We start from the raw sequence: 12,410 nt of genomic DNA on the forward strand, positions 1-12,410 counted from the left end.
GTGGGACCGCGAGGGAAAGACAGCACAGGGGGACCGCGAGAGAAAGACAGCACAGGGGGACCGCGAGGGAAAGAGCACAGGGGCACCGCAAGGGAAAGACAGCACAGGGGCACCACGAGGGAAAGACAGCACAGGGGGACCACGAGGGAAAGACAGCACAGGGGCACCATGAGGGAAAGACAGCACAAGGGGACCACGAGGGAAAGACAGCACAGGGGGACCGTGAGGGAAAGACAGCACAGGGGGACCGTGAGGGAAAGACAGCACAGGGGGACCGCGAGGGAAAGAGCACAGGGGGACCGCGAGGGAAAGAGCACAGGGGGACCGCGAGGGAAAGACAGTTGGTGGAAACTAAACTTGGTGGACGAAACTTCACTCTTAGCATAAGCAGGAATTGCTTTGAAAATTTAAATGATAAGAAAGAAAGCAAAGAAAATTGGGGAAGGAAGGAAAATTGTCTTTGATGGGGAGACATTCAGATTCAAAACTCTTATTACCTCCACCACCAAAGGTGGATGGAGGTTATGTTTTCACCCCTGTCTGTCTGTTTGTCTGTGAACAAGATATCTCAAAAAGTTGTGGACTGATTCGGAAGTTTGGCAGAGACTTAGTGCATGTGACAAGGACGAAATAATTAGATTTTGGTGAAGATCTGAATATGGATTCGGATATGAGAATTATTTTATTTTTAAGTGATTCTTCACCATTGAGTGATAGGGCTAAAACTGATACATAGCACGATATCTCAAAACGTTATGGACAGATTTGGACGAAACTTGGTGGACCGGTTGGGTATATGAGAAGGACGAATCGATTCGATTTTGGTGAAGATCTGAATATGGATTCGGATATGAGAATTATTTTATTTTTAAGTGATTCTTCACCATTGAGAGATCAGGCCAAAAACGATATTTAAAAAAAACCAAAAAAAACCCACCGTTTAGAGGCCATTTTCCCCCGCAAAGCGGGGGTTGGCCTTTTCGGGGACCGTGGTAGTTGTTGTTTTTTTGTCCCCTTTTTGAAGCAATGTTTTACGGCCGGATGCCCTTCCTGACGCCAACCCTGTTTGCCGCCTTCAACGACAAACAGGGAATTACCAGTGAACTGGTACTCAATTAGCCGACCTCGGAAGGATGACAGGCTGAGTCAACCCCCCTGGCGTTAATTCAGCAATCGACCGGGATTCGAACCCAGGATCCTAGGATCCTAAACCGGCACCCTAGCCGCTAGCCCAACAGCAGGGATCAGGCCAAAAACGATATGTAGCAGGATATTTAAAAACGTTGTGGATGAGTTATGACAAAACTAGGTGGATGAGTTGGGTGAACAAGAAGAAGCCGATTAGATTTTGGTTGAAATCCGAATACAGATCCGACCTATCAGTGGGATACAAAACATAAACTGTTGAGCCTGGTGGAGGTATGTGCTCTACCGAGTGCCGTTCTAGTTTTTGAAAGTTTTTCAGGTGTGGATATTCATGGAATTTTAAGCAGGGAAAATGATTTAAATAAAAATAATTCAGGTATAAGGGACAGCAAATGTTGAGCAATCAATGTCTACAGTTCAAAGATAAACTATTCATCAACAATGTTTTTTGATGTCAAGCTCAGCATTGTTTCGATAAAGGTTTTCACGGCGAATTCTTGGGACATGCCACCTGGGTGTAAATGAATGCGGCTGGGTTCATTGCCATTTATGCATTCGCTATTTAAATCTTTAGTGATGCGTGAGCAAACGAAAACGGTGGCTCTGGTACTCGCTGCCCGAGGGCATTTCGCAAGACCAAGATGGTGGAAAAAAATATGGAATGTTTGGATTCAAATTTGACTGCAAATCAGACCAAAAATGTCAAAGTTCATCCCATGTTAGGGGCCAAGATAAACTTTTCCATCCGGAACAAAATGAGGGTGTATCCATAAAAATGGCAAATTATCTACCCCTCATCCAGTCATTCTCCCGCCACAATCTTTAGTCTCCCACTTATTTTCCCAACACACTATCTTTCCCTCTACTCCTTTCCAACCACCTTAACCTTCCAATTTCCTCACCAATCCTGCCCTTTTCCCTTCCTCAAAATTATCTTACGAAATATTTATTTTCTGCAAAACCACCACCCTCTTCCCCTTTCCTTTGTATGATAATTGCAATGCCGATGACTCTGAATGCATTATTTTGAGGTTTCGGTGAAATGGTCTCAAATGGTAGCAATGAAACAGCCCAGCGAATGAGTGTTGAAGATGCAGTTACAACATTGATGCAGCTTCAGCAAAAACTTGCAGCAACATCAAACCTACAGAAATGCTTGAGAAATCCTTCATCTGGAAGCAATAAGAAGCCACCACAAAACAATGTCAGTGTAAGAATGCTCAGGGAAAGTCGAAGCGACATTTAATACTGTTCTTGATGCATTAATTTAAATATCTTAAAAATAAAGACGTTTATGAAAGGCCTCAATCAAGCGAATTGGATGAATCTTCAATCCATACAGCTCGACATATATCAAGAAGAGTCAGTAGGGGGCACTAAAATCATGAAAGAAAATTGACGCGATGATACGACACAATTCAAAATGAATTAATAACGTTTCAATAAAACACGTACCTTATTGTTCTTCAAATATGCACAAGCACTACTAACCAACCAGCAATAGTGTTTTTTCAAACTTTTGGCTCGCTGTACCCCCACATGAGGAAACAAAGTTAAAGTGACCTTTCGAAGTATATCACTCCACATACGATCCTTCCCTCTCCAGCTCCCCCTTCCCACCCCAACAAACAACAATAAGCAACTGTATAGCTTTCTTAAAGAGAAAGCCAATGGCAGAACATGACATTTAAATGTCACGCATATTGTGCTTGATGTGTTCAAGTGAATCGACCTGGCAAGTCAGCACAGTGAGATCATGGATGTCATCATGGATGTCATTATGTGTGCATCCATGAGCTAGTTCGGGCATTATGCGACCATTAAATTTAAAACTCCTTGTACAAGATAAACTTAAAACTTGAAGAATTGATGCATAAATTGGCTTATCACATATTTTACAACACCTGTACACAACATGCATTTTAAAGGCCATTTTCCCTGCTAGAGCGGGGGTTAGCCTTGCGGTCCCCATGACAATCTTCTCCATTTTGCCCTATTTTCTGCATCTCTCCTTGTTAACCCCCTTGCCCGCATTTCTTCTTCCACCATCTTTAGCCAAGTCTTTTTCGGTCTTCCCCGTCCTCTGCTTCCTTCTACATTCATTTCCGTCACTCTTCTCAACCAGTCACTTTCATCCTTCCTCAACACATGACCAAACCATCTCAACCTGTTCCTCTTCACAGCATCAATCACAGGCTCTATTCCCATCATCTTTCGCAATTCATCATTTGTCTTCCTCTCTCTCAACGATACTCCACACATCCACCGAACCATTCGCATTTCCACCCTTTCCAACCTTCGTTGCTGCTCTACGTTTATTACCCATGTCTCGCTCCCATAAATCATAACACTTCTCACACATGCAGCATACACCTTTCCCTTCAGCTTCAACGACACTCCCCTCATCATCAGCACGCCACCCAGTTCCCGAAACTTCTTCCATGCACATCTCACTCGAGCAACCGTTGCCGAGTCTGATCCACCTTCTCCATTCAGCATGTCTCCGAGGTAGCAAAATGTTTTCACACCTTCCAGCTTCACGCCATCTCCAAGATCCAACTCAACATTTCCTCCATCTGCAGCTCCCTCTGTGCACACCTTACATTTGAATGTAGCTGCCACACTGGTTAATGACACTCTCAGACCACTACATTTTTGATGAACCCACTCAGCGCACATTGTACATTGAATGGAGTTCACTCCGACACCCTTCCTACACACAGCACAGGGCCACTTCCCAGTTCTTTCCACCTCACCACATGCTTTACCACTTGCCATCACCTTCGTCTTTCCGATATTCACCTTCAGACCTTTTGTCTCCATACATTCCTTCCACGTGGTCATCTTTTCCTTCAGTCCATCCATACTTTCCGCAATCAACACCAGATCATCTGCATACAACAACTCCCACGGTAAACCCTCCTTTACGTTCTGAGCCAGCACCTCCATCACAGCTACAAATAGTAATGGACTTAGTACCGACCCCTGATGCACTCCCACCTTCACCTCAAACTCACCACTGTTCCCGTCCTTCGTCCTTACAGCTGTGCGCGCTCTTTTGTACATTGCCATCACTACTCTGATCAACCATTCCTCCACTCCTAACTTCCTCAATGCCCATATCAATACTTTGCGTGGTACCCTATCGAATGCTTTCTCCAGATCAACAAACCCAAGAAACAACTTCTTCCTCTTCTCCATGTACTTCTCCTGCAACTGCCTCACAATGAAAAGCGCGTCTGTCGTTCCTCTTCCTGTCGTTCCTTCTTTACAACACCTGTACGTGATAAATATTTTAAACAATATCTAATCACAATATGAAAGAAAAATATCTGTCCTCAATATAATCGATGAACTTTTCATTGCAACAGAAAAACACATCACGTGACAGCATAACATAAGCTTGCTCGTATTATTACCTGTGTGCGAAGTGTACAAAGCAAAAGGCGTATTTAAGCATTTGTTTCATTCTGTCTGTCTCTCTACAGACGTCAGCCTATGATTGAAGAACTACTTAATTCCAATTTAATTATACATTTGAATACCGTTGAATACCGTTGAGAACCAGCTTGTTGGGATGAATGATCCCGGTGTGTACCACGGTTTAGAATAGGTACACCGTATCCCTGCGCATCGTAAGAGGCGACTAAGGGTTGGCGTCAGGAAGGGCATCCGGCCATAAAAACATTGCCTCACACAGGGAACCATAAGCTCATGGGGCACGCAATGCCAACCCCCGCTTCAGCGGGGAAAAAATGGCCTTAAAACGATCATTCATTCATTCATGTTGAAGACAAATCGGAACACGAACCTGCAGTTTAGCAGTTCTTTGACTCGGAAAATTCGCAAAATGTACGGAATCTCATCCCATTCACGCATGTGCACAGATCAAGGTAATTATTTTAGTCTGTCTACCTGCCTGCAGTCAAACAAAACTGAAAATCGTTCCAAACAGGAAACTCACTGTTTTTAGGGATGTCATAAAGGACACAAACAACAAGCACGAAGAACGAATGTAATGTTTTAAATAAGGTGGTGTAAAAGAGGGTGCATCAACGGTGGTAAACCTTCGAAAAGCGTTTTGTTTTTTCTACATCCTTTAAAGCCTATTGTTTTATTTCAATTGAATTATTCACTGGCACAATATAGACACAAATTGCATTGTTGGCACTTCAAAATATCTCCAGTTTAGAAGTATTTGGACAATAAATTACACCATTTTATCCCATCTTGACCAATCCAATTTGCCAGCCGCGCTCTCATCGTTGGGGAATATCGAGATTCAGACAAAATTGTGGCCCCTAGTAAATATAGATTGTGCTCGGAAATGCAAAGCAAGAGTTGAAAAGAACCTCGTCATGTCCTTATTCTCAAGCTTGCGTGGGGTAAGGTGTTCTCCAACATCTCTGGTTATCATTGTTAGTCTGTCTGCCCGCGTAGTGGGAGACAGCGCTTTGCAATCATGTGTAAGTGTGTGTGTGATTGTGCATGCATGTCCAGGGCATAACTATGTTTTTACCATTTGAGCTTTTGCAATCAAATTTTCAACAAACAGTTATTATGATAACATGGAGACCACTAATTAATAAAACTTACATTTAATTTTTTATTTTTTTTCATCAAGTTTAGTTTGGTGATTGGTGTTACGGATTCGTCATTTCTGCTGTTGTGGTTTTCCTCCACTTGAAAGCTTTCTGATTCTATGTACTATTATTGTCTTCCAAAGGTTTATTGTTTATGAACCGTTATTAAAAGTTAAAAAGGTTACCTTAAAATGATACAGGAACCCGAACCGGAAGACAAGGAGGTGAAGAGGAGGAGGCGGTGAGAATAGTCGGAGAAGCTGGTTGCTTTGCGTTCTGGATCGAACGTTGTCGAGCAAGAGACACGAGTGAACTTTGGGTTTCCTGGAAAGGGATTCCGCGATAGAGTTGTTATCGCTGTGACTGATCAAACCTGCGTGTCAGGTTGGCGTTGGATTCGGAGGAACCATCGTCGTGTGATTACGTCTCAAGTACGAGCCGTCCGCCATTTTGACTCGTGCGCTTTGCGCGTCGAGCAAACTTTCCTTGCTTCGTCAACTGTTTCCACCGCGTTCAGACGTATCTGTGGTGTGTGTGTGCACTGAGGCTTCTGATGATTACTTTGTGGCTCGCCGACCGTGAACAGTGAACGTTCGTACCTGGAGGGGGCCTTTGGATTTCCCAGTCGCCGTGAGTCGTGAGTTTCCAAGCGCCTTTGTGCCACTTCAACCACGTGACCCCTTTCTCCGCTTTGGGCCGCGTGCGCCTTGGTGCCGTTTTGGGCGGCGTGTCTGTGCCTGCCCTCGCAACGAGATTCTGGTTTCGAGTCGACATCGTTCTGTTGATCACTGGAGGGGACCAACTCTGAGCTCGAAGACGGGAATATAGAGACATTGGGGAAGGTTCTTTCCACTCACTTGGAACACTGTGAGTTACCTTATGCATGCTAGCTGATGGAATAGAGAGTGCACTCTTAATTGTCATTTGTGGTAATGTTATTCCTGTGTGATTTATAATATATTATTGGTTTGTTCATAACCATTGGTGTGGTTTCCTTATTGATTTCGACACGGAATAATATATTTTTCTGCTGTGGCCCCTCCCGGGGTTCGGAGGTATACCGAGACCAGGAGGTCGGGGAGGAACACGTAACAGAAATTGGGGGCCCGTCCAATTGACTCAGGGGCTCGAAATTGGGTCTGCGTCCGGGATCTAAAATTCCCTAAATTTAATCCGGGAAAGAATTCCCTAACATTCCCAGAATTCCCAAATTTGGAACTTGTTCCAACATTCTCAAATTTTTCCAAAAAAAGAAAAAAAAATTTTTTTTTTTACATTTCTTGTGTGAACGTTAACAGGTGTTAACAATAGTCACCATGGAGTTTGATGCAGAGAAGTTTGCAGTGACCCCTAGTGAAGTACAGTTCAGAGCGTTAGTAAAACCAGACCTCTTGAAATTGGCCAAACATTTTAGCTTGGAGGTCCGAACTAATATGAGGAAGGCAGAGATGCAGACAGTGGTGATACAATCTATGGTGGGATTAGGAACATGGGAAGAGGTAGCCTGGGATTGGTTACCCGAGGAACCAGAAGATGTGGAGCTCCGGAAACTGGAGTTGCAATTACTGAGCCAGGAAAGGTTAAAAGCAGAGGAAAGGAAAGCAGAAAAGGAAAGAGCAGAACAGGAAAGAGAACTCCAGGAAAGGTTAGAAGAGAAACAAGCAGAAGAAAGGAGAGTGGAAAGAGAACTCCAGGAAAAAAGAGCAGCACAGGAACGACAACTCCAGGAAAGGTTAGAAGAGAAAAAAGCAGAGGAAAGGAGAGCTGCAAGCGAACTCGAAGCAGAGGAGAGAAAAGCCGACAGGGAGTTAAAGGACCGTGAAATGGCACTTCAGCAGGAAATTAGACTCAAGGAGCTGGATGTAATGAAAGAACGGGGAGAGGTACCATCCATGCCGACTGGTTCGACACCTAGGCAGAACACCTGGGATGTTGGCAGACATGTGAGGCTGGTTCCACCCTTCAATGAAAAGGAGGTAGCCAATTTTTTTTTACACTTTGAGAAGGTGGCTCAACTGCTAAACTGGCCTGAGGAGTCCTGGACAATATTCGTGCAAAGTGTTCTGGTGGGTAAAGCTCAAGATATTTATTCGGCTTTACCGATTGACCAATGTGCAGATTATGAGGTATTGAAGAAAAACATTCTCAAAGCCTATGAATTGGTCCCAGAAGCTTACCGACAAAAATTCCGGGATGCCAGGAAGAGGGATAGTGAGACCCGACTAACCGGAGACCTGTTAGGGTGTTGAGGGACACAGGAGCACATCAATATTTAATGCTTGAAGGCATCTTGCCATTGTCAGAGGAGATGGCAACTGGTGATAGTGTTCGTTTACAGGGGATTGGTGGCTGTGTTAGAGCTCCACTTCATGACATCCATTTGGAGTCCGATTTGGTGTCAGGACCGGTCACCGTAGGTTTACAAGCCACTCTTCCTGTAGAGGGAGTATCTGTTGTTATCGGGAATGATTTGGCCGGTGGTCAAGTTTATGGTAACCCGATGGTTGTTAAAAAGCCCAGTAGGGAAAATAACACCACCCCAGTTAGGGATGGCGACAAATGTAGCAAGTTATTTGTAGGTGGACTGAACTTTAAAACAAAGGAAGAAGTTCTGACCTCTGTCTTCAGCAAATATGGACCGCTTTTGGAAGTGCGGTTGGTAAAAGACAGGGAAACGCACAAGTCAAGAGGGTTTGGCTTTGTCACGTTTGAAAGCACAAAGGACGCCAACGAGGCAGAGAAGAATTGGAATGGTAAGGATTTGGAGGGTCGGACCATAGCCGTGGAGAAGGCAGGCCGTAGGCGGCGAGGGGGCTACAGAGGAGGACCACGGAGTAGTGGTGGTGGCCGCAATCGATATTATTATGGAGGCTTCCAGAGTTATGGCAGCTCCCGAAGGAAGGATTATCCGAGCAGTGGCCGAGAAGGAGATCGCTATTCATGTGACTACCGTGACAAGTGGTCCAACCGTGATTGTTAGGAAAGTTAGAAAGAGTTGAAACACTGAATGCTGCGGAGCAGCCGAGCCAAGATTCCTACACGGATTAACCGTGAACGCCACGTTCCTAAAGGCGTCCATGTAGTGAACTTCCCAACATGGATTAACCGTGAACGCCATGTTCCTAAAGGCGTCCATGTAGTGAACTTCCCTACACGGACTAACCGTGAACTCCACGTTCCTAAAGGCGTCCATGTAGTGAATATGTCCAGGCCTCACCACCCAACCACCATGGAACCTGGCCCTCAGCTTGGCCTCCCGGAAAAAGTGCTATCGATTTGCTTGACTTTGGATTTTTGATCAACCCCTAAACCTTCATTCAAAAGAAACTAAAATTCAAAATCAGAGGTTGAGGAGATGGAGTTTGGCTTTGCAGGGGTTCAACTTGGAAATTGAACATGTAAAGGGCAGGGACAATGTCGTGGCTGATGCTTTGTCCAGAGTGAATTAACTTTGGAAATCCCTGTGGGTTGTGTGAAATTTTGTTGCTTTATTTTTGAGATGTTGATAATTGTTGCTCACGGGAATTGAGTATTTGGGTTGTGAGTTTACTTTTGTTTGTTGAAAGAGTTTATCTGCAAAGAAAGTTTTCGCTGTGTTCAAACTTTCTTTCTTGAAGGGGGGAAGTGTTACGGATTCGTCACTTCCACCACTGTTGTGGTTTTCCTCCGCTTGAAAGATTTCTGATTCTATGTACTATTATTGTCTTCCAAAGGTTTATTGTTTATGAACAGTTATTAAAAGTTAAAAAGGTTACCTTAAAATGATACAGGAACCCGAACCGGAAGACAAGGAGGTGAAGAGGAGGAGGCGGTGAGAAAAGTCGGAGAAGCTGGTTGCTTTGCGTTCTGGATCGAACGTTGTCGAGCAAGAGACACGAGTGAACTTTGGGTTTCCTGGAAAGGGATTCCGCGATAGAGTTGTTATCGCTGTGACTGATCAAACCTGCGTGTCAGGTTGGTGTTGGATTAGGAGGAACCATCGTCGTGTGATTACGTCTCAAGTACAAGCCGTCCGCCATTTTGACTCTTGCGCTTTGCGCGTCGAGCAAACTTTCCTTGCTTCGTCAACCGTTTCCACCGCGTTCAGACGTATCTGTGGTGTGTGTGTGTGCACCGAGGCTTCTGACGATTACTTTGCGGCTCGCCGACCGTGAACAGTGAAAGTTCGTACCTGGAGGGGGCCTTTTGATTTCCCAGTCGCCGTGAGTGCGCCTTTGTGCCACTTTAACCACGTGACCCTTTTCTCCGCTTTGGGCCGCGTGCGCCTTGGTGCCGTTTTGGGCAGCATGTCTGTGCCTGCCCTCGGAACGAGATTCTGGTTTCGAGTCGACATCATTCCATTGATCACTGGAGTGGACCAACTCTGAGCTCGAAGACGGGAATATAGACATTGGGGAAGGTTCTTTCCACTCACTTGGAACACTGTGAGTTACCTTATGCATGCTAGCTGATGGAACAGAGAGTGCACTCTTAATTGTCATTTGTGGTAATGTTTTTCCTGTGTGATTTATAATATACTAGGGCGTGCCCGTACGTGGGTGCAAAAAAACATGCGTGCAAACAACAACAACAAAAAAAAACTTTGAAACCATGTGGCAGTAACGACCACAGAACCCCCCCCCCCCCCTCTATTTACATGAAATGGTTTGGTCCATTCGCAAAGCCAAAGCGAACGGCTTGCGAGTACGGTAGAACCCCCCCCCCCTCTATTTACATGAAATGGTTTGGTCCATTCGCAAAGCCAAAGCGAACGGCTTGCGAGTACGGTGACCATACTTTGGGAACCACTTGTCCGATTAATTTCAAACCTTGAAAAGGCACATCCTCGGGTCCCCAGCAATATACCTGGCAAGTTTCAAGTATATCGGACCCGTGGTTGTCGAGAAACAGCGGTCACAGACAAACACACACACACAGACACACAGAGATTACTGGAATTATAGATAGATTATTGGTTTGTTCATAACCATTGGTGTGGTTTCCTTATTGATTTCGACATGGAATAATATATTTTTCTGCCGTGGCCCCTCCCGGGGTTCGGAGGTATACCGAGACCAGGAGGTCGGGGAGGAACACGTAACAATTTTTAAATGTTATTAATTTTAACTTATTATTTCATAATTAAATTATTAATTTTAACAGTTATTATGATAACATGGAGACCACTAATTAATAAAACTTACATAAAAAAAAAATTTTTCATCAAGTTTAGTTTGGTGATTGGACACAGATGGGCTTTGCCTTTTACGATGCTTTCTAGTTGTTATTGTTATTTGCTATTATTACTTTATTTCTGCATAATCTGTTCCTATCGTTTTAATGCTAGAGCAAACAGATTGTCCTCATGTAAATTTGGTGAAAAAACATTATCATATAACGTTTAAATATATTTATCACTTATATCTTCAACACAACTCTTTAGTGTACTTTTGGTTCGTCAAAATGGGGGTTTGACATGTGTGGTCGGATACTAAATCATGAGTAAGCGGTATTGGTAAGCTTTGGTGAAATACTAGATCATCAGCAAGGAGTTTTAAACAAGTACCAACAAGCACCACACTTTAGCAAAGCTCATTAGTAGATTTATCAATGTCATATTTTCTGATAACGCAAATTTGGAGCACACTGTAGAACGCATCTTATTGTCTAATAACCCAAAAATAAAGCAACTACACTATGTTACTGGAGCATCAAAATGTAGTTGCTTTATTTGATAAATGGGTTCGCATATCGATACAACAAACATTTTGTTTCACAGAAATAAAACACTATGACTCTCATAATGGATTACACTTCAAAGCATTTCATGTTTTCACCTCCAAGTGCTGAGGGGTTGATGAAGGAACCCAGTGGAGGAGGAGGAGGTGGAGGAGAGGGAGGAAGTCTACCAGTAGGCAAGGGTGGGGGAGGTGGTGGTGATGATGGAGCAGGACCATTGGGCACTGTGGGTAAAAAACGAAAAGCAAAACAAAAAGCAAAAAACAAAGTATTTATTTAAATTAACAAATATGAGACCTCAAGTACGAGTACTCAAATATCAGTACAAATATAAGTAAATTGAAGATTAACGTGAAAAGTTTTAAGGGAGAAAAACTTAAACAACATAACGTTTTTGAGCAATATAAACATTTAACAACCTCACATTAATATATACAATGTCATGTCTACAATTCAGTAATATAATTTTTTTATTCAAATGAAATTTATCACACTCACCGAGACACACACACACACATACATACACGCACACAAACAGAAACACACACACAGACACACAAACAGAGGCACGCACATACACACAGACACACACACAAACAGAGACACACACACACAGTCACACACACACACACACACACAAAAGAGACACACACAGACACACAAACAGAGAGACACAGACACTCAAAAGAGAGACACACACACACACACACACACACACACACACAGACAGACACGCACACAGACACACAAACAGAGAGACACACAAACAGAGGCGCGTGTGCGTGCACATACACACACACACTTTCAGTCCATTGTACGATTAAGTCCTTCAAACTCATGCTTGGGGTATTATTCGGCACACTCGCCAAGCTTGCCAAGTGTGGGATGGCGAGAGCATCATCAGGCAGGAATTTGGAATTTGTTCAGCATTCCCACGATAATCGAAAAGAACTCTTTCTTCAT

General features: G+C 43.8%; 1 protein-coding gene across 1 annotated transcript in view; it reads right to left on the bottom strand.

Moving 5' to 3' along the window:
• Positions 1-12,410, bottom strand: part of FMNL2 (formin like 2) — a 236,656-nt gene that overhangs the window by 10,473 nt on the left and 213,773 nt on the right. The window contains exon 15 of the mRNA XM_068097873.2: positions 11,546-11,671. Within this exon, the coding sequence (XP_067953974.2) occupies positions 11,546-11,671 (126 nt within the window). The remainder of the gene's footprint in view (positions 1-11,545; positions 11,672-12,410) is intronic.

Source organism: Myxine glutinosa, chromosome 7 (genome assembly GCF_964187855.1).
Source record: "Myxine glutinosa chromosome 7, kmMyxGlut1.1, whole genome shotgun sequence".
NCBI classification, from domain to species: domain Eukaryota; kingdom Metazoa; phylum Chordata; class Myxini; order Myxiniformes; family Myxinidae; genus Myxine; species Myxine glutinosa.